Source organism: Pholis gunnellus (genome assembly GCF_910591455.1).
Source record: "Pholis gunnellus genome assembly, chromosome: 18".
NCBI classification, from domain to species: Eukaryota; Metazoa; Chordata; class Actinopteri; order Perciformes; family Pholidae; genus Pholis; species Pholis gunnellus.
Genome location: NC_136545.1, coordinates 8,982,114 through 9,005,474, shown reverse-complemented (window position 1 = coordinate 9,005,474; position 23,361 = coordinate 8,982,114). Strand labels below are relative to the sequence as shown.

Genomic DNA, 23,361 nt, shown 5'->3' with positions numbered 1-23,361 from the left:
AACAGCCTCTCAATTTTTAACCGCCTGTCTCCCCCCCTCTCTCTGACCTCAGCACACCCCCATCCCCCTGCCAAAGGAGTATGATGAAGACTCTCTTATCCCGAGCAGCCCGGCTACAGAGACTTCGGACAACGTCAGCCCCGTGGCCAGCCCGATTCACACTGGGTCAGCTAATAAAACAGTTTGCTGCATGTTAATCCTCATATTATATAACACTAAAATAAATCATTGCATTAGATTAAATAATAATCGCTTTGTTATGAGAGACAAGCCACAGATTTCTAAAGGGAGGAAGCATATTCACAAACTCACAACTGAGAGTGCTGCACTTTGCAGAATCATCCTTCGTCTGCTATGAACACCGCTCACTGCTGATGTCGTGACATCGGTGATATCAAAACATCAATGAATGCCAAGTCTGAACCACGGATTCTCCACCCACCACCCCACCTCCCACAGTGCTAGCAAATGCCAACAACGTTACAGATATCGTGCTGTTTTCTACCAAATTGAGGCTAGAATTTGTACTGTAAACTGGATAATACGTAAATGACCATAAACTGTTTCAACTGACACTGTGTTTGCACGTTGTTTATATCGTTATCTCACAAAACACAAGGAATGTCCAACAAATTCTTAACAATATTTATTAAGTATGCTTAGTCATAATTCATGCACAGCACAATGAGTCAGCATTATAAAAAGCAGAATATAAAGTTAGTTAAAGGGAGTAAGAAAAGATGAACTCCTGAGATGAAAGTCACCCTGCCACACACACACACACTCACACACGTACGCACACGTACGCACACACACTTCTGTATGAAGCTGCCTGTCTGCTGCAAGATGGAACAGTATAGGGCTCTTTTAAAGTCTCTTTATATCATTCTTGCTGCACTTAGTGGCCACTCCAGATGGCCTGTCTTAAGACAGTCAAATGAAAAGGGCACCCACATAGTGGATTGGTGTTTCCTTTATGGAAGACAGAGACCGGATCAATTCCAAACCACAAATGAATAATCCTTCCGTCTCATTCTGTGCAAGACTGTCCCTTAGGAAAGACCAGTATTGATTGCTACATTTTATATTATTTAATGTGAAATACATCTTCATTATAACATAAAGTTTAAAGGCGATTAATTGATCATCTGAACCCTTTTCATTTAATTATCGTTTCACTGTTTGGCTCTCAGCTTCCTGGTGAGTTTCATGGTGGATGCCCGAGGCGGCTCCATGCGAGGCAGCAGACACCACGGCCTGCGAGTCATCATTCCTCCTCGAACCTGCACTGCACCAACACGCATCACCTGCCGCCTGGTCAAACCTCAGAAGCTGACCACACCTCCTCCGCTGGTGGAGGGGGAGGGGCTCGCTAGCCGAATCATCTCCCTAGGGCCATCAAGTATGCAGTTCCTTGGGTGAGTCAACTTTGTACTTCTTATATTTACTCGTTTGAAAATAAATTACAAGCTGATGATTATGTTGCCACCTATTGGACATCAATAGGTCTGTATATCTCAGGGCAATGCTGTAAATGATGGTATAATCCTATAGAAACTATATTGAAACAGAACAAAATATGGATATTATGGAATAAGGTTACAAAATATATTGAATTCTTTGATCACAAACCTAATTTTGTAATTTTTTGTTTGTTGAAACCTGAATCAAAACCAGACATTATGCTGTTTTTTCTTTCACAGGCCGGTGATAGTAGAAATCCCTCACTTTGCCTCACTTGGACGAGGGGACCGAGAGCTTGTGGTCCTCCGCAGCGAAAATGGCTCAGTCTGGAAGGAACATCGCAATCGCTACGGTGACGAAGTGCTGGAAACCATTCTGAACGGCATGGATGAAGGTCAGTGTGATGGGAATGAATGGCTTCCCTTAAGACACAGTTGCAGATAAGTCAGTCTGAATCGTGATGTATGACACTGGAACAAGGATTGCGGGAGGGGATGCTTTTTTATTGGAATGTGCACTTTTTCTCACTTCGACATGTTTAACTTGCATTCTAATATTGACCCTCCTCTCTTTATTGTTCCCTCTGTATCTATTTCTGCTATTTCTGACCTTTTTTCTTCCCCGTCTTCCTCCGCTCTCCTTCCCGCATTCAGACTTGGAGAGTCACGACGAGCTGGACAAGAAGAGAATCCGTCGGATCATCTCCACCGACTTCCCCCTCTACTTCGCTGTGGTCTCCCGTGTTCAGCAGGAGAGCGATCTGATCGGTCCCGAGGGCGGCCAGTTGACCAGTAAGCTGGTGCCCCGCGTCGAGGCCATCTTCCCTGAGACGGCCGTCACCAAGAGAGTGAGACTGGGGCTGCAGGTAAGAAGAGGAAACAGAGAGCGTTGTGTCTGAGCAGGAATGATGAAGAGGAGAGGGAGTTGCAGACACGACATGACAGATCCTTTACATCCTTCGTTATCACTTTTTGCTTGTTCAACAGAGAAAATCTGGTGCTTTTTTTCAGAAATTACTGAGGACAGATGTTTGAATTACGAAACAGATGACTCTCAGTCTGTGACTCAATCGTCTATGCCAACTGCGACATTTCAGTTTGTGCTGCATTCAGTCTCTCGGAGTTGAGATTTCATACACTTTATATCCTGAAGTCGACGTTCTGTGTGTTAAACAAATGACGAAGCATAGATATGAGTAGTAGCAGTCATTGAGATTGCAGAATCTTGATGTTTGAAGGAAGGGAACGGTCGTATCAGTTGTTGCATCTATGACAAGCAGCAAGTCCATTTTTGATTGTTTCTTTTTTTTGTAATTTGGTAAAGTCATTAGTTTCTGTTGATTTAATGACAGTATGTATTTGCTTGAGTTAATTCATCATGGAGAACACCAAATTTGCTCTTGCTGAAGCTGAACTTAAACCAACAGCTACCTCATGAAGATATGAGGAAAATGTAAAAAATCCAAAGCACTATGACATGCCTTTACTTTAGCGGTACTGGAATATATGCACGGTTGTAGTAAATGGCTAAAATATTCAAAAACACTGGTATGGTCCTTTATGTTGAGAAACATTAACCTCTACCTGTTAAGTCCAGGTTATATCTAGGTTTGAATTTTTTAATAATTTCACAGTGATTGAAAAAAATAGGTTTCCAGGGCCTTTAAAGCACTACAATGACGTGAAGTTCTACGATATAATACATCTGCCCAGAACTAATCATATCATACTGCACCGTTTCTAAATTAGCATTTGCAACATGTGGTGTCTTTCCTGCCAAACAGGAGCTTTTTTGGCAAATGTGTGGCGGACTGTCACTCATCTCCAGACCTTCACAGACACACACATGGGAACTTGGCAAAAACTCACGCTGACTGTCTCTTTTCACCCAACACCTCCGCTTGGTTTTGTTCTTCGTGACTGAGAGATTATGGCGGATTATGGGTTCTACATTTCAGTTCTTTCGGTCACTTCGGCGTGCATTGTTTACATTGTCTGTCACAGCACTGATTTGTCACAGCACTGATGTTATTTAAGGAAGCTGCATGGGTCTTGAGTTTTGCTTTGCCTTATGCTGCTCTGTTTATGTTTTCCTTTTATCCAGCCATTCATCACTCCTCAGTTGCCTGATTTAAGTTGTGAGCCACACTGACCGAGCTGATGCACTGATCTGAGTTGGGTCAGGTGTGAAATATGAATTGGTTGCATGTGTGAGTATGGCTGTGAGTTTGATGTTTCAGTCTATTGCACATGTTTTGCTCTGTATGTTTTTGTTTTTGTATCCTCCCCTTATTTCTATTTCCTGCCTATTTCCTATCCGTTTGGATCACCTCTACTTACCGCAACTTTTATATATTGTGTTTGTGCTTGAGTTTATCTTCCTTTATGCACCCAGCCTTCTTCAACTCCATATCCTTTAAACTTGACTTTTTTTTTTTTTAGCACCCTGCTTTTTAATAAGCTTTCACCCCCACCGTTTCCTTCCGCAGGCGCAGCCGATCCCTGACGAAATGCTGACTCGGCATCTCGGCAACCAGGCGACCTTCAGCCCAGTGGTCACCATCGAGCCGCGCCGACGCAAATTTCACCGCCCGATCGGGTTGCGCATCCCTTTGCCGCCATCGTGGCGGGAGAGTCCTCGGGATGCCGGGGAGGGCGACACCACCAGCTTGCGCCTCCTCTGCAGCGTCATCGGTAGGATTCACTTCCATTCTGCAAAGAAAGCGTGCATGTAGGGATCCGTTGCCTTCGTTTGTCGTGGGCCGTGAAATGACACTGTGGGCTTGTTTTGTCTCAGGCGGCACAGCACCAGCTCAGTGGGAGGACATCACCGGAACCACCAAGCTAATGTACGCCCACAGCTGTGCCAACTTCACCACCAATGTTTCTGCAAGGTGAGCGCCTCAGCCGTAATCAAGGCAAATGCGTCATCGGTCGGGTTGTGTTCCCTGCTCTCTTGCACGGTTCTTATTTCTCCTCTCCTACCTTATCCAGATTCTGGCTGGCAGACTGCCCACGCACGGCAGAGGCAGTGACCTTTGCCAATTTGCTGTACCGGGAGCTGATGGCCGTTCCATATATGGCCAAGTTTGTTATTTTTGCTAAGATGAATGAAGCACGGGAGGGACGCTTGCGTTGTTACTGCATGACAGATGACAAGATGGACAAAACACTGGAGCTGCATGAAAACTTCACCGAAGTGGCCCGCAGTCGAGACATAGAGGTCAGCACAGTGGCAATGCAAAATGTTGCCGAGGTGCAGAAACGACAAGGTGTTGCAGAACGCTAGTAGCTGTTACGGCAAACCTCAAACATACTTCCTGCAGCGTGACAATCAGCGCAATACATTCATACAATTTGAACTTAATCATGGCTAATTCATAGTTAATACACAACCCCTAATATATTCATATTTCAATATTTCACAGCACAAACGGCCACTTGAACGAAGCAGTTATTTGTCTTTGCATGATGAAAAGAAAGACAGGTAACGCCATCGCTAGCATTGCTCCCTGAACCTCCTCATCTTGGGAGGCATGATCCTGCAAGTAGATAGTTTTCTACAGTCCAGAGGAGTGTAGGAGTTTGTGTCTTATGATGTCAATCCACATTCTGGCTGTTTCACAAGGGGTCAACTCTTTCTCAGACTCCATTACTGATTTGAGAAAACTACAATGATATATGACAAAGAAAAGCAGGAAGTCCTCTCATTTGAGAGGCTGGAATCCGAGAATATTGGAATTGATTCAGTATTTCTGCTTGAAAAAACGACCAAAGCGATTAACAAAATAGTTGCTAATCATGTTCCCGTCGGTCGAACTTATCGATGAATCGACTAATCACTTCACCTCTGATCTTTTGACCCCTAACATTTTGTGAACCTTTCCTGCAGCTGATGGAGGGCATGCCGCTGCACCTCGAGTGTTCTGGGAACCTCGTGCCCATCAGGAAGGCCACCCAGCAGCCTCGCAGCTTCAGCTTCCAGGCCTTCAGAGACAACCGGCTGCCTGTCTCTGTCAAGGTCTGTCTCTACCTCACTGTTCACACGCCTGCTTTCTTTTACCTCACTCGCTACATATTCATACAGTACTGTGGTTTTGTTTGTTCAGCTGTTGGATTCAGTGTGTCAAGGATCCGTCCCCAGCCAGTTAGTCAGTGTCCCTCCTGATCACCCACCTGCTGATCACCCACCTAAACAACCTGTTCATACGGTGTTTTATTGTGTGCTTTTCACTGGCATTACTATCAGGCAGTCTCTGACAAAAAGGTTTAGATAACAGGCCAGTGCTGTGTACTCTCTGCACTCACTCTGCAACACCCCACTAAGAAACTACAATACTCCTGAAAAACGGTGAAGTTAGAATCATTTTACTAAACCGTTAAGTCGAATCTTAAGGTTAAGATAACATATGAACATTCAGTATGAAGATATTTCAATAAGGATTATTATTATTGATGATTTTTAACATATTGAAACATTTCTTGATCTGTGTCTGTCTGTCCGTCAGTCCATTCCTCAAGCATTCTTTCTCAACAAATGACAAGTTGAACATTGTGTCCTTGGTTTTTGTGGTTCTTTTTCTATTATAATTGAATATGTAATAACAAAAACCTCCCTGCTATGTATTGGAACACTGTTTTTTAAAGTGTGGCCCTTTGGTCACAGATGCATCGCTGTAAAAGTAGTCCTTCTTTTAAAAGAAATGTTGTCTTTCTTTTACCTTCTGCCTTTTATTGATGTTGTTTAAACCGCCTCTCTTGCACAGATAACCTGTCTGTTTTCATAGTGTGTGTGCTTTTTTCATGTCTTGTCTCTTCATATGTGTTATCATATTCATCTAATACTTTATCGTGTTTGTTCATTTTATTTGACAACCCATCTATTTATCTGTCGGTGTCTTTACGACACGCCACCGTTCAGTATCAGCTAGATGACTACTTTGATAAATATCATTATGGTGCAGCCGAGCAAACGAACAACTTACCAATCTATCTACCTGTCGACTCTCTTGGGTAACTGTTTGCATGTCCTGTGACTCCCTCACTTTCTTTGCCTGCCTTCCTTTCTTGCGGCCTTGCCTGTCTGTACGTGTCTGTCTCACTGTCTCTCTTTCTCTCTCTCACGGTCACTCTGTAACTGTCTGGTCTGACAGACGTCCAGGTAAAATGTGCAGGTAAATCTCTCCCTCTCGCCTGCCTGTGGACTGCTTCCATCCCTGTTTCCCCCTGCTTCTCGTCCCATGTTACTGCGCCACATGCTCCAGACATTGTGGAGGGCTCTAATACCCGTTCTGATCTGTTTTTTTCTTCCTCCTCCTCCTCCTCCTCTCTTGCTCTCTATCATTCTCTTCTTTTCCTATGTGCTCTGCCTCCTATCTTTACTCTTTCTTTCACTCCATTTCTTGCGCCATCTCTCTTTGCTTACTCTTTATGTTCACTCTTCTCTCTTCTCTGTCTGGGTTTCTCCCCCTTCTTCTCTCTTTCTTTCTCTTTGCCTCTCGGTCTGCCATTTCTCTCTCTCAGGTCAGAGATAGTAACAAGGATGCCGTCGGGTTTTTGTCCTTTCTGCGGAAGTGCACCAAGTACGAGGACACACAGCACGTACTATGTAACCTAAACATAGCCATGCCACCCTGTGTCAAGGTAAGGACTTGCTTGCAAACACCTCCCCAGAAGCACACATACAGAAACTTTTGTTTTTGAATTTCCCTAGACGTTCATCTGCTTGATGAGACAAGTGTCGCTTTGTGACATTCTCCGATTAAGAACTCAGTTTTTCCATATAGTATAACATTATAGTTACTATGTCTTACTTGCAAAGTGTGATGTCTGAGGTGGGATTGAGTCAGCCATTACTTCCATACTGTCAGACCATACTGTATGGAGAAACTCCTCTTATCATTTGTGGCTTGTCCAAGAGTGGGTCGCCCACAAATCGGAGGATTGGCTGTTCGAGCCCCGGTTCCTCCAGTCAGCACATGCGTCTGTGAAGGCTGTGTTCTCAGTGTATAAGTGTGTGTGTGTGAATGGGTGAATGTTGTAAAGTGCTTTGAGTGGTCAGAAGACTAGAAAGGTGTTATATTAATGGAAGTCCATTTACCATTTATTCATCTCAGATTTCAAATAAACTGAAAGGATTTTTTTTTTTTGTTGAAGTCAATTTCCAGTCATTCAACATGTACCGGCATGCATGCAATTCAAATTCTGCTCAGAGAAATAGATAGCAAAACAGTATGCAGCACTGCTTAGCCCATTTACCCCCCCCCCCCCCCCCCCCCCCCCCTTATTGAGGTGGTCATTTAAATTACATTTAGTTCCTAAGGATTTATTAGATTGTTGGACTTCACTTGTGTACTGCTGTTAAATAAACCTGGATTATCGTTATCTTTTTGAAAATCACCACAATGACCAGAAAGATAAAAGTCCAACTATTGATACCATCAAATGCTCATATTCATGTTACTTTTCACTTTACCAGCAGGCCGCCAAACAGTAGGCATTAAAAGGCTAAAAAGTGCTACATTAATGTCATTTGAGACAATAAGTGTAATTTTATTATAATTTTGTTTTTTTAATCTATTTTTAAGGTTGTTGGAAGCGAGGAGCGCAGGCGAACCTTAACCCCCCTCGCCCTGAGGGAACGCTACAGTGCACTGAACGAGCCTGGTGTGGGTGAGTCCTTCTCTGCCCGACCTTCAGCCCTCTCCAGATTTATAAACAGTGGAGACGGGCCCTGAATGTTGCACCGCCCCCTTTACCCACAACCCTTTGCTTCCCACTCTGCCCTCTCTATTTCCCCCCCTCCCATCTGTCTCGCGTGCACGCATGGCACAAAGACCGAGGCTTGGATGCAATGCATTGCTCTACAGTATGCCCCAGAGATCTTTGCAGTGCAGTTAGAGGAATTCATATTGAATGTGCGACCAAAAGATGAGCAGCCGGCCCGAACACGACCCAAAATGGCACCTTGGCACATGGCAAAATAGCCTTTTCTAAATGTGTCGAGTGTCCTGTGACAACAGTTGAATGACTTCTTTGATTGGTTTGCATGGCGCTAGTGTCTCCACTGCGATTTCCAATGGCATGGCAGCAGATACTGCTAGCATTAGCACTGTAGCTTAGCACTGGGAATGGGCAAGGACCTCGCAGTGGAGCTAGACAGAGGAGCCCTCATATTGATTGGCCTGTGGTAAATGAACAGAGTCAAGATGGCCGCTCTGGTTGGTTTAAACGTCGCTGTCGGCAGTGGGTTGAAGAGGAAAGGCCTTTTCTGTCTATCACACAGCGCTGCTACATTGCACCTCAGTCCCTCTGTAATAGTTACTGAATGCTACTTTGATTGGTGGGACTAGCACCTGAATGAACCACTAATTCTAACCTCCCCGGCCCATATGGTGTGTTAACCCTGAAGGTTATTTGGGCAAAAAAAACAATGTTGTGGGTATTGCTTATTTCCTTCAACAGAGCAATGCTTTGTCAAGGTAAGTATTGCTATCAAGTCAGTGTCAAGTCTTTTAGGACAAAGAAGATTTATTTAAACCAAAAAGGAAGAAAAGAAATCTATTAGCAGCTGTCTGAAAGTATAAATTACACATTTGGATTGTCCAAAGTTGATACTATCTGTCTACTAAGTCCCAAAATATCACTTAAATATCAGCTGGACTTTCCAAATATATTGTGACTTTGACAAACTATATTTATTTCATTTCAATTAGTGTCAGGGATACAATCTTCCTAAATATTTGTTGACTCTGGCATGGCAGCTAGTTTCTAATGTGGCTCTTTTTTTTCTTCTTCATTTTAGCCACAGTGAACGCCATGGAGAGGACTGAGACCAAGATTAACATCATATCTGAACAGCTCGGTTTGAGCTGGGCAGGTTAGTCATATAAAAGATCAAAGGAGCTTCTTATATATATATATATCTACCGTGTCCGTCTGTTTCTGTGCTCATCTCTCCATCTACTTGAACTTGTCCACTCGTCAGAGTTGGCGCGTGAGCTTCAGCTCGGTGTGGACGACATCAATAGGATTCGCGTTGAGAATCCAAACTCCCTGCTGGACCAAAGCTCTGCCCTGCTCAACCTGTGGGCCAGCAGAGAAGGCAAACGGGCCAAGAGTAAGTCCGACACTACTGCATATCTCCTAGACGTTAGTTCATAGCTAATGTTAGCTACTTCATCAGTACATACAAACTGTCACAGATGTTGATTGATGCTGGATTGTTTTATATGAAGCACTAAAGTAAATATACAAGAAGAATAATGCTCTCTGGCTTACAATATTTCTTGACTTTCCTGTCCTCATGCACATGCTCCTGTGTTGGTCTCTTTGTTATCTGCCCCCCCCCACCCTGTTCCCCTCTCAGTGGAGAGCCTGTACACAGCTCTGAAGAACATTGATCGTGCAGACATTGTAACGTCTGTGGAGGGTCAGGCTCCACAGCCAGCGCCCGGTTTTTTAGAGGAGGGTGCCTGTCGACTCGGTGACCGCGACTCCACCCTGCTGTCCCCCAGTGTCCTCAATGGTAAGACGCACAAACGCGTCAAACATCACACAAGACATGTCAATATTCGAACCAGTGTACTTGTCGACGGACAGCGAATCACCCCCACCACATTTAGACTGCAAAATGTGCTACGCTCTGAATCAAGTGATTAGATCTTGTGTTGTATTGTAAGCAACAGCTCGTTACCTTAAAGCTAATCTGTCACCGAGGTTAGATCATTTCACTTTATTACGTTTTGCATCGCAAGCTATGCATCCATTTGTTTTAAGAAAAGACATTATTCCCCATTTAAAATGTAAGAAATCATATTTACTGTTAATAAAGCTTTGAGGGTGATTATACGATGATATACACACGGAAGAGACTTATGTTTGATTGTCCCATGATGATCTGTAACGATCAGAAATGGAAAGTTTAAAAAGATTTCCTGCTTAAGCGGAATTTGGAAGGAAAGTTAAGTTACTTTAATTGCCAAGTACAGTATTTTGAGTATTTGGTAATATTTGCAGTTGTATATATACTGTATATATATACATATACATATAGGGAATAGGAATTAAATAATTCAAAGTGAGTTAAAACAAATACTGAATATCACAAGAATATTCACTGAAAAAAACAAATAAGTTAAACTCCATATTGACTAAAAATCACTGTGATTCTACCGTTAATTCACCATTATGCCTCCAGGATTTATTTAAATAATCGCCTTTTTCTGTTAACAAAAATGTATTAGTCATAGTCAGCACTACTAAAAATCAGAGACAAACTTCTTCAGCTCAGTAATGTGTGAGCTTTTGTTCTCATTTACTTTCCACCTCTGAACCCCCCCCCCCCCCTGCTTCCCTTGAGTCTGGGTAACAGCCATTTTACCTTGTTTCTGTTGTTCCACAAGAGGTCACGGACAAAAGGCCAGCGCGCCTAATGCACAAGCCACGAGTTATTAGACCCCCGTTTTTCAGAAGGGGTAAGTTGAAGGGAACTCGGGCTGCATGGTGGTTTGCTCATGACATGTACATGATGATGATTATGATTGATAATGAATCTCAGATGATGGTTTTGAGGTCTGAGCAATGGCGTCATCCTCCCACCATGAACCCGGCCTTTTGCAGCATGCACTAACACCGCCTCTGTGCATTTCCTCACTGGGGCACAACTCATTTATTTTTCAGTTTTTCACACCTCATACTTGAGCCCTGAACATGACGGTACTTATTCTTCCTACTTACGATGAGAAACGAGGATAACTCCCTTTTGCTCTCACTGACCGGATTTTAGAAGAGACATTAACTCAAGGCCGAATGAGCCAACACTTAACACATGGGTCATTTCTGAATATCAATTAAATATGTTAAAGTTGTTTCGATTACATGTGTGTACGTGTGTCCGTGTGTGTGTGTGTACACACACATACACGCGTGTGTTTGTGTGTGTGCACACACGTGTGTCTGGGATGGATGCACTACTCAAAAGTGGTGCTAGTACACAGATGATAGTGTGCTCTGGGCCTTCATTCTTTGTTTCTATCCTTCACTCTCTATTTCTGCTCTTTCCCTGAGAACAAAACTGAATTTCACTTCTGACGAAGCTTGATTGACAGCAGACACTGTATTGTTACTGCAACGTTCAGGCAGTCTCAACATTGTGTCTTTTGCTCAGGACTCTCTCCGTCCTTCTTTTCAGTCTGTCTCTCCACCTATGACATGTCATATCTGTTGCCCAGTCGCCCAGCTCCTCCTCTTCCTCCTCCTCCTCCTCCTCCTCCCCCTCTCCTGCTCTTCTTCCTCACAGCTCTTCCTGTCCGACCTCTGACCTCATATATGACCTCATGTTGACCTCTGGGCCTCCTCCTTCTCTTGTCATCTTAATTTCCCGCGCTCCTCCCTCGTTCAGTCGAGCGGGGACCCTCTCCTCCTCTCTCAGTCCAGCTCTGTGTGTGTACTACTAGTTTGTGCATGTGCATGCCGCATGCTTTGCTGTCACAGTATCTGTTTGTGCGTGCGAGTGTCTTTCAGACCTGGGCTTTAGTTATTAGGAGCTGAATTTGTTAGCACTAAAAGAAAGTCCTCGAAAATCACTTTTAGTTTAGTTCGGTTTGCAAGGAGTTATATGTAAATGGATATTATATCTTGTTTTTACACAAGAAGTGTTTGAATTGCCTTGCAAGAGAAAGTAGTCTCAGTTCAATACTTTATCTAGTTACATAAAATATATCTACATTTTCAGCCAGGTCTACTCCAGATGTTTTTTGTCTGTACCGTGACTTGTGAGTTTGGAGTTCTCCTGAACAGAATAAAGTTTGCTGTTTGCTGTTTTTGACGCTGACATCTTTATGTGCATGGCATGCTTTCAATGTATGAAGTTTCCTTCGCAGTGTACAAATGTTTTCTCTGTTCAATTGGGTGTATTTCAGTATTGTTTTTAATGTAATATTAACCAACAAATGTGTTATTTTTTCTTTACCTGAAAATTAGATGGTGTGTTGTTTAATGCTAACACTGTATGGTCAGCTGCGTAGTACATAATGTTCAATGTACAATGTTGCTGTGACATGATGTCTTTCATTCATGGGCAAACTTACTATTACTTACTTATTATTCTCAGTGTTCGATAAATGGGACTCTGTATGGTCTAGTTTTTACAATCTTTTTTTAAAAAAGAATTTACAGAAATGTCAACACTAAAGATGGAATAGGAAGTTTATTTTTGGTGTTATTGGGCAAAACTTCCATGACAAACTTTCAGCATATTGTAATTAAAGTGGTGCCCCAGGATAGGCAGTTTTCTGGAAAAGGCAAAATAACTCACCAGAATTTGAAATTACAGCCCTCATTCTGCAGCCGTCCCCTCTCTCCGCACCAGCATGCAATGTATCCAGTAACCAGTTTTAGGACTAGACATTCATTTCAAACATCATCCCCATCGTGATTGAAATCCTTTAGCGAAGGCTAAACTATTGAAGAGATAGAGAGGAAATGTTGCCTTCCGCTAACTTCTGCTAAGAAGGCTAAACTATTAGCAGCAATTTCTCTCCATCTCTGAAACGCCTCGCCGATATTGTCATTATTATTATTTGACAAGTCTGTCTTCCTGTTTTGGGTTTGCTTTGCGATGTAGTAAGTTTGGCTGGTGTTCCGGCTTTGTACATACCTGTATATTATATGCTTGAATAGCAACTTTTCCTGCAGGATATTGAGCCGGTTGAATCAGGCTTTCACCAAAAGGGACGTGCTTGCCATCTACATTTGTAGAGCAGCCAATTAGAACGCACTCTCTCTGAAATGACCTGTGATTGGCCAGTGACCCCGTCTTTTCTAATGCCTGAAAACAGAGCAGAAGTCTAGTTTTGTCTTAGACCACTTGAATTGCAATATGCTTCAAGAATATTATGAAGGTTTTGCCCAATGACGTCAGAAATAAACTGTTTTGCCCAAGTCTGATGACGCACTCACTGTTAACATTGTCTGAACGTTATCTGCCGGCAGGTATGTTGCTGTGAGGTGTGTTTGTGTATTGGTTTGTGTGTGTGTGTCTGATTATTTCTGTACATTTTGAGGCTCACCTGAACCAAAAGTGGGTGACCTCATCTATATGTTAATAGGAGTGCAGTATTGTTTGTGTGTGTGTGTGTGTGTGTGTGTATGTGTGTGCGTATACAGTGGTAAATTAAGTAGCGTGATGTGCAGTGTGTTGTCTCTGTTTTTGGTTTGTTTTTCTTGTGTCATTACAGTCTCTGTGGAGTTTATTTGTGGTTCACTACATCCTGTGCCTTTGACACCTGTGTGTGTGTGTGTGTGTGTGTGTGTTTGTTTTTAAATGGCAGGAGTGAAGGGAAAGGCTAACCCGGTATCATCTAACTCATTCTAACTCTCGTTCTAAATCTGACTCATTCCTCCCCTGTTCACCTCATTCTGACACCACATCTCCTCATCCTGGCCCTGTACCGTCCCAGAAACACACACACACACACACACACACATGCTTACTCACATTTTAGTCCATTAGCACAGAAAGTCTGAGAGACAATTACTTGCACAATAAAGAAGTATTTCACCCAGAAATACAGACTTTTTTTTGTTTGATTAGTTTTGAATGACACAGTTCATTGACAGGTGAGGTTAATCATGGACAGTATATAAGTAGCAATGCCTCTTACTTTCTGTTTCCACAGCTTAACATTACGATAGTTTTCATGCAATAAATGTAGCGTTTACTTTGTGAGCATTATTTTTGATTATGTTGTTCAGCCAAATCATATCCTTTCACAACCACAATACAGAAAAGGTGTTTTTTGGTATATTTGAATGGGATTGTGAACTACAGCTGTAGTCAATGTACTGCCTCAAAGTGACATATTAGTCATTGCAATTCCTCAGACACGTGAGCTGTAATTAATTGATTCCTTTCGCTTGCCTTTTCTCTGTCGGGGCGTGGTTAGGATACGGCCAAGAAATACTAATTATGTTAACAATTTGTAAAAACTGCCTGGAAAGTTAAACTGAAAGGATCGTCATGTCACGTTACACCTTGGGTTGCTCCTTGAGAGCTCCGCCTCAGACACATTATACTACAGCCTCTTTTCAGATTGTTGTGGTTTTAACCTGTCAGCTTTATATACAGGGTGACATCACACCCCGGGGATTCTCTAAGAATTTTGCAAAGTGGTTTAGGACTCTGAAGCAGAACACTACTAGTACAGAACGCTACTTTGATTTTGGGTGAAGTACTCCTTTACTGTTCAATTTCACCTCAGTTCATTCATCTTATTCATCAAAAACATTTTACTGAGAGTAATCAGGCAATCCCCCAATCCAAACCGGTCACATGTACAAAACTGTGAGAGAATTGTTGTCTTTCAACAACAATTCTCACAACCCATAAAGCTCACAACGCATAGATTGTAAGCTTTATGCGCATAGTATTTTCAAAGTATTTGTTTAAAGTATATGGATTCTTTTTTAATAGTTAGACATTTAACCATGTCTTAATGTTAAACTTGTTAAACATAATAGATAATGAAAAAAATTGCCACGGAATCAAAAGTATTAAAAGTGAGCAAAAGAAAAAAATACAAACTGTCAAAAAATGTATTGATATTCAGAGTAAATAACGAAAGACTAAACCTAAAGTATATTTAAACTCAGATAACAAACCTGTTGCTATACTGTATGTATAGTAAATCAAGAAACGTTTGAAACAAATGTGAATTATATTATTATATTTTAATATACTACATATTTCTTTTGCTCTGAAAATAATAAATATCACTAAATATAATGTGTGTTTGTGTAAGTCCTATTTTGCTAGTGTTGTTGCAATGAATGGCGTCTTGACAATAGACTCAAAGTAGAACACAAATCTAACGTCAGTGTTAAAAGTATTTTGTTCATACATTGCTTATTATTTTCAAGTGTCAGTCTGGATTTAATAAGAAAGGGTTTGAATAACGTTTGTTAGCCCAACAATGTAATTTATCCATTTATAACATCCGTGACTCTTACGAGGCTCCACAGAATAACACAAAATAACACATGGTGCAATGTAGACAAAGGCATTATTAAAAGAAACTCTTTAATTATAATAGGTTTGTCCAATGTGCGTGTACGTATGCGTGTGTATGTGTGAGTGTGTACAATGACCTTTATTTGGATGCTTGGGATGCAGACACATACGGCAGATGCATGGCTGGGATAATTTCTAGAGCAACAGTGACTTGCATTTTCATCTGCGGAACTAGCATGTTGCTGCTGACTCCCAATCAGGAATATGTTGTCCAGGGTTGGAACGATAAAAGAGATGTTTTATTACAGCTGTGGTATTTGCATCACAGCTGTTGGGGATGTTTCAGAAAAACTAATTAATTTAATCAGCTGTCTAGAATATGTTTTGTCATACTTGGAAAAAGTGCCGCACTCACGCTCTGCTGGTCAACACTAACAGTTATCTAAAGAATAAAATTCAAACTGTTTTTTTTTTTATTATTATCTGAACACATATCTTTGATGGTCAGACATCAAATGTGCAGTACTTCCTTTAACAATTTCATTAGCGGCTGCAACAGCTTTTATGAGCATGTTTGCTTAATGAACTCCAGTTGCAATCAGGATCCTAAAATCCAATTGGAACCCTTTTCTCAGAGGTTACTAATGATACATTTATATCGTGCCAACCCCACAATCAATATGCTGTATAACTTTAGCATCACCTTTTTTTTTCCCGCTTCTCGAGGAACACAAGTTTATGTTCTGCAGATTCTTACACGGCAGCATCCGATAGAGCCCGACACCATTCACCTCACAGAGAGTGTGCGATACACCAAAAAACCCCTTTTGACCCTCACCTCACTCTAATTGCTGTGTCCCAATGACAATAACCTGAAGTGCTTGAATCAAATACATCAATTAGACAAATTATTCCATTAGAAAAACCAAAGTAGCTGATTTTGAAGTATTGTTCTTGTGCTCTTCCTTTTCAAACTGAAAGCGATACAAACCATTCTCTTTTCACACTAAGTGAAATGGATTGAAGGATATCTCGATCCTAAATTTGTGGCTTTATTAAGACTTTTAAGACTCTTTGTTGGTATATTGGGACAGAGCTGAGCCCCACTGTTTCCTCATAGGTTGGAGAAACAGTCGATCCACCACCTCCCCATCCTCCCCCCTGGCTATGCCTGCGTGGTGTTAGTCTTTCTCTTGTCTCGCCCCTGTCTTCCCTCAGGTTATGGGCTGGTGCAGGAGGAGCTGCTGTCCCCGGCCTCCATGCTGTACAGCTTGCCCTCCCCTCTGGGCTCAGAGCCCTACTGGCAGGAAGTGTCCAGCCTCGAGTGTGCCCCGATCGCCACCACCGAGGAAGACACATTAATGGAGATGTCGGACGTTCAGGTGTGGCCGGCAGGGGTCAGCCCCTCGTTGGTCACGGTGGAGGACTCGTCTCTGGACGGCAGCAGTCGGGCTGACGACTCGGAGGGCGCCACGCTCTCCCTTCCCTACAGCTTGGGTCGCCCGAGCAGTGGAGCCAGCGGGGCCAGTGGCTCCATCATGGAGCTGGAGGAGGAGGAGGAGGAGGAGGATGAGGAAGGGGAGGTTGAGGAGGAGGATGCGCCACAGGAGCCAGCAACTGCACTGGCAGAATGGGACAGGGTGAGGGCCAGTGGTGCTGTACCCAAGGTCAACCTAAATGGCCAGCTAGGAGGTCAGAGGTTGGATGCGAGGAGAGGGGAGGTCCTGGCAACAGGAGGAGGAGGAGGAGGAGAAAAAGGAGGAGGTGGAGGTGGAGGTGTAGGGTTGGGTTCAGTGGAAGGGATTTCTGTTGTTGCAGGGCAGCAGGTGTATGCCCAGCGGTATGAGATGTCAGGACTGAGTCGGTCTTCGGAGCACAATGGAGATAACCGGTACGTCGGCTATGACTGTAGTCAAACTACATTTTGTGATGTTTTTTCACGATCTGTTCTCACAATGGCTACATCTCTCTCTCTCTCTCTCTCTCTTTCTCTCTCTTTTTGCTCTCCAGCGTGGTGGGAGGCGGAGCATTTCAACCCTACTTACCAGACAAGGACTCCCTGCAGGGCTGGGGGAGCTCGGTGTTGTCAGGACGCGACGGCGGTGTGCCAGGCTTGCGCGTGGCCCAGGAGGCTCTGCTGACTCCGGTGTGTGACACGGGTTACTCTCATGTGCTGCGTGGGCGCCTCCTGCTGGGCACGCAGCCCTTTGACAAGGGGCTGGCCTTCTCTCACCAGGAGGCGGGCCAACGTGCTTGGGAACAGGAGCAGAGGCGGGGCCAGGTCAGGTTGCCGACCACCCAGCCGCTTCCTGCGCCCGGAGGGGGAACATCTTTGTCCATCCCGTTATCTTTTTTGAATTATCAGATCGGAAGACAATGATTCAATTCGATTGAATTCTCTTTTTTTTTGCACACATCCATCAATAAATTCACTCACTTAAGAAGTCAACAGTCATCCAAATTGTTTATTTTGATGAAGTCACAGAACTTGACTGGAATGATGTGTTGTGCGGTGCAACACATGGGGAATATCTGCCATGTCCAATAGCTTTGGTTTTGTTTTACATTTCTAATAGCAAACATTTAATTGTCGCACAAATGTGAGTACGTTGAATTGCTGTTTATATGTAACATGTGTTTTTTTTTTTCTACAGAGAGAGGAGAAAGAGGACTATGCTGCTGAGGCGCAGTTTGTGGATGAACACGGACGCGTGCTCACCAGAAGGGTGAGTCAGTCGCGTTTTCAGCATTTACACTGAGGCACATTCACACATAAACATCGTCGACCCAAGCAGATTATTGTGAATCAGTCACATAGCCTGGCACAAAGGGCGAGAAATGAACAGTAGCCACCGGCCAAATGTTGGTCAAAAGTATTTTGTCCCCACATTTGACAACAAACCCATTTTGATTCTGAATTCATGATAATTCGTAATCTAAAAATAGAAAATAGACGTCTATATATTAAAAAAACACAATACATAGTTGTACAAAATGAGTGTTACATTACCATCATCATTGTCTTCATTGGCGAAGTGCTTGCACATTTGTTCTATGTATTTTGGGGACAGCAGTGAGCCTGGCGAACACACAAGTTAGTTTTCTGCTCTGGTTACATGTAAGGGGTTCAAGCAGTTAACTGGTCCGAGTGTTGTTTCCTTCCCTCCTCCCTCCCTCCTTGCTCCAGGTGGGGGTGGATGTGAGAAAGGGCGCTCAGTCAGCGCAGCGCACCAGTCTGCGGAGAGTTAAACACTGAAATACACACACTACCCAGTCCTCCAGGTACGGGACACACAACAAGCACTTGTGCATCCCAGTGCTTGGATAGAAGCCTGCATGGCAACATATTGGACTCTGTTAGAGCTTAATTATCTCTCACATGCTGTTCTTTTCCATTTATGTTCAAAATTAGAAGCATAGATTTGGCATTCAGTACACTTCTTCTTCTTTTTTTTTGGAGGGCCAAGTGAATTTTCGCCTGTGTTTTGTGTGTAAATACTATCCTCGTCTCTGTTTTCTAGGACCGGAAAGCCACTGCCAAACCATCCTACACAAAAACACAACCAGGCCGCAGAGGAAAATGAGCAAGGGAGGAGAGGAAGAGTAAGACACAGACTTAAGAAAGTACAAACTACAAAATGACAAACACAGAATCATCCTCAACGTGTGACCATGGGACACCACAAAAGAAACAGAGACAGAAAAAAAAAAAAAAAGAGGAGTTCAACTTGTAGTTTTATAACATTTGTAAAGAAAAACATCAACTAGAGTAAGGCATGATTCTTCTTCTTTTTTGTTTGTTTTTTACAAAAGAAAAAAACATAAATGTCAGTAAAACAACCAAGAAAAAAAAAAAGCAACAAAAAGTGCTTCCTGTGAACTGTAATCGCATGATGACTGCTGGTGCATGACCTTTGACCTTTTGAACTGTCATTATCTACAAACTGAAGGGGTACAAGGTACGGGGCTGGCCTGTGCTTTGGCCACAGGCCATTTCAAGGACCTATCTCCCCCCAACCGGAGTGGTTTTGTGTCAGCAAGTTGAGTCCAATAACACTACAGCCCGAAAAAAAAAAAAAAGTCCCTCTATGGATGGTTCTGTACACATCTAAGCTTCTGCTGAGCCTACCGATGCTTCTTTCACTGGACCCCTTCCCCCTATTATTCTCAATGTGATATATGCACTCTATGCTACGTGGACATGTGTCAGTGTGCGTATGTGTGCGTATGTGTGCGTATGTGTGCGTATGTGTGCGCGTATTCTTCTCTACCGCATGTGTTTCTCTTGCCTCTGGCTTGGCGCCGAGCCCTGCCTAATGATTGGCTCTGTGGCCCTGTGATGTCATGGCACGCTCAGTGCCGGAGTGAGAAAAGCCGCTGTGTTGCCCTGCTCGTGAGTGTTCCTGTCTGCGTGCGATGTCGTCTTTTTCCTTTTGTGGATGAACTTTTTTTTTTCCGGAGCCTGTCGACCTTGTTTTTTTTGTTTTTGTTATTATCAGTATTTGGTATCGTCTAACCACAGTGTGGAACTGAATTTATTTCACCCCTCGTGTTTTCTTTGGAAAGGGGTTCGGTCGCTTGATTGTATTGTGCAGCAGCTCTACAACACAAAGATTGACGCTTTTCCCCCTTGTGACCTTTTTTCTACCTTCCTCCGTCATTTCTCCCAGTAGCGCGCGTCGCCTCTATTCACAGTCTTTTATCAGTAGCCTCAGTCAATATGCAGTAACATCACAGGCCTCTTCTTCATCAGCACCCATAGCTCCTCCATCTAATGCTAAACACTTGTTTTTTGTGTGCTCCCTCTTTACGCTCGCCTCACCGTCAAAATGTAGGTCCATCGATTTGAAACCAAGTGAATGATGTGGGAACAACATGGAGGATCTGATTTGTTTGAGGATGTAGTGATTTGGAGTATTGTGCTTCAATGGTAGCAACTAGCAAATTGCATTATGCTACTACAGTGCAGTAACACGGGATGGTGATTTGAACTGTGCAGCGAGGACAGACAGGTAGCACTGTGATTGTCTTATCAACACTGACCCCAGACTCGTGAACTGTGAAGACACAAAAGCAAAAGCACACCCACACACTCACGCATATACCAACACGTAAACAGAAACATATCGCATCACAATGAAATAGTTATTGCCTGGTCCGAGTGTTAGGTTTTGGAGTTTGCCAACAGCAATAATACCGAACAGGAACACAGAAGATGGAAGCCAGGGTCCTGTGGGTCTTCGGGAAGGATTTTGGAAATGGAAGCCCCTCCGTGAAGACAAACGTCCAGACAAACATTGTTGGAGTCTGGCGTCGGGCAGCTGTGCTTGTATCTGACTGGTTCTGTCAACCTCGATGTGAAGGAGTCAGAGAAGATGATAAAAGAGCCGAGGATTCAGCTTTAGCCGTGCGGGACTGTGGAGGGATTGTTTGTTTTTCAGCACCTAACGTAGCAAAACATAAACCAGGAGTCCGCTGACGCCATGAGGTGGAAGCTACCGAGGTGGACGCCACCGAGCTCCACTTTCTTTTTCCGTGTAATTTAAGTTGCACTTGATAGCGGCATCACTGTAAAACCACCCACTATATCCTCCTCATCTCTGGAGCACTTCCTTCAAGCCAGAAAGCTGACGGCAGTACTACGAAGGGGGTCACATCATAGTAGCACACATTTTCCTGGATATCAAATACACGATATTTAAGTACTGTAAATGTTACTGTAGCCTGAATGAGTGACAGAACGGATGAATTAACACGTTTGTTGCACATCACACAAAATGCACGTTGTTTTCCATGCCCGGTCCGCACACATGAGAGCCTCGCCCTGATATAGCACATGTTTATTACATATCACATGTTTTCCACTGTTACTCCACTCAGGTTTTCAGTTCTGCTCTGTCAGAATCAAAGTGTTTTCCTTCTTTAAGTTCTGAGTCCTCCTCTCAAAGACGAGTGTTGGACACAAAGCGAGTGCTTCTGAATAAGACTTTGGTTGTTGGGCCCGGATGGGGATACACGGGTGGCCTTGGGAGGGGGAGGAGGGGGGGGTGGGAGGGGTCGTATGGAGCAGGATGGTCTGTGTGTGATTGTGTGTGTGTGTGTGTGTGTGTGTGGTGGTTGATTGATTCAAATAAGACCAAAGAGGAAACAAAGTAGAGCTTGTGCTTCAGTAACCACTCAGCAAAATTTTGCGTGGAGAGCCATCCTCTCTGCTGAGCGTGAAAGGCAAAGTGACGATGACGAAAAAATGAACCAAAAGAAAGGTTTTGGTAAAGCATTATTCCCTCTACAAAGAAGTAAACCAAGTTAAACAAGACAGTTTCATTGAATTTATGCAAAACAAAATTCCCTACATCGTCAGATGAAGCTGTACAGTTGAGAGAACATGATAGATCTGATCGAGGAGGGAGGGCGGTGACTCCCTCGGTCTCCAAAGCGACTAGTTAGTCTCTGCATCTTGTACTGTATCAGCACAAGAAAAGAGGTTGGATTTAGGCATCAAGGTATTTGCATGGAGAACGACCTACAGTATATGCAGTCGGTTCTTTGTTAGTGGCGGAGGCCGCCTTTCCCGCATGGGATTTTAACTGCATACCCAGGCAAGAAGGATTCACAAGAGACGAAGCGTGAGCTCGACGTGAGTCAGAGGACCAAAAAAAAATGTCAGATGAAAGTGTTGACTGCCTTCCTTAGTCTTTAGAATGAACCCAATCAGCATAGAGCTTCTTTGGTTGTGCATTAGATTATTATTGGACATTAAACCAATAATTACATGTGGGATCAACCTTTTCTTTGGTGGATTATGAAAAATGCATAAGAGAGTTTTGTTAGGGAGGACAGGACTCATGACCTCAGTATTTCTAAAATGCTAACGATGGCCCCTTGCAGCCTCTCACAGCCTGTTTTCTGCCCCCGATGGTTGATACACGTCATGGCGCCCAATCAACAAGGACTCAAATCATAAGGTTTATAACTCTGAGCCATCGTCCTTTTGTTTGATTTACAGTTAATAATAACTTCTGAATCAAACAATTCAATGAGACTGTGCTCTATAATAAATTAAACTCCACCATGTGTGTGTGTGTGTGAGTGAGTGAGTGTGTGTGTGAGTGTGAGATGGTGCTTGGTTCCAAACCTGGTTAGATCAGTGGGAAGAAGAGAGATTTTACCAGACCTGTGACTTGAGAGGACGTGTAACCTTCGACGGTGTATTTAAAAAAAAAAGAAAAAGAAGAGTATTGTAAAATTGTAACTGTCGCGAAAGAATAGAGATCACCTATACTCCTTTAGAATGGATACATGACAATGTAAACGCAATATCATATTACTCTATCCTAAGGAATGCAACTGCGCACATGCACAAAAAAAAAGATGTTTTTATGAAAATATATGTATAAATATATGACAAAATATATTTAATTAGAATGCTATGCACCCTCATAGAGTTGTTATGGATGTTCTTTAAGCATTATCTAGAGTAGGCCAACGCCCGCATCATGGGGAATGTAGAGGCTTTGTAGCTATGACCACTTGTTTTCTTTTCTTTTGTATTGTCCTGGAGAGAGGATAAACAAACGTGAATATGTATACAAGCCTTTCAATCAGAGTCATTCTGACATGAAGATATGTATAGTTCATCTTACCCTGTACACCAGCTCAAACCATTTACAAGAATTAATAAACAAAGATGTGACATAAATGGTGTGTCCTGTTTTTGTAAAAAAAGTGAAATTAGTGCGCCTGTTTTCTTTATTTCTGCTATAATATTCCTAGGGGGACAATTGTATATTTAGAGTAAGTTTGAAGTGGTCTCTCTTTTCAGTCATGCTTTATTTTATGGGTCCAAAATACCTCATATTTTCCTAAGAAGTGTTCAGGAAAGATCTT

The 23,361-nt window shown here is 43.0% G+C and overlaps 1 protein-coding gene across 1 annotated transcript in view; it reads left to right on the top strand.

Moving 5' to 3' along the window:
• ank1b (ankyrin 1, erythrocytic b) overlaps positions 1–18,730 on the top strand; it is a gene marked incomplete at both ends in the record, with an annotated part of 64,151 nt that extends 45,421 nt beyond the window's left edge. Inside the window, 18 exons of the mRNA XM_079178620.1 lie at positions 53–165; positions 1,194–1,418; positions 1,704–1,858; positions 2,118–2,329; positions 3,953–4,157; positions 4,261–4,357; positions 4,458–4,686; positions 5,356–5,484; positions 6,987–7,106; positions 8,051–8,135; positions 9,268–9,342; positions 9,451–9,582; positions 9,832–9,990; positions 10,868–10,939; positions 16,693–17,365; positions 17,485–17,755; positions 18,129–18,200; positions 18,662–18,730. Coding sequence (XP_079034746.1) covers positions 53–165; positions 1,194–1,418; positions 1,704–1,858; positions 2,118–2,329; positions 3,953–4,157; positions 4,261–4,357; positions 4,458–4,686; positions 5,356–5,484; positions 6,987–7,106; positions 8,051–8,135; positions 9,268–9,342; positions 9,451–9,582; positions 9,832–9,990; positions 10,868–10,939; positions 16,693–17,365; positions 17,485–17,755; positions 18,129–18,200; positions 18,662–18,730 — 3,093 coding nt within the window. The remainder of the gene's footprint in view (positions 1–52; positions 166–1,193; positions 1,419–1,703; positions 1,859–2,117; positions 2,330–3,952; positions 4,158–4,260; positions 4,358–4,457; positions 4,687–5,355; positions 5,485–6,986; positions 7,107–8,050; positions 8,136–9,267; positions 9,343–9,450; positions 9,583–9,831; positions 9,991–10,867; positions 10,940–16,692; positions 17,366–17,484; positions 17,756–18,128; positions 18,201–18,661) is intronic.
• Positions 18,731–23,361: the final 4,631 nt, after the last annotated feature.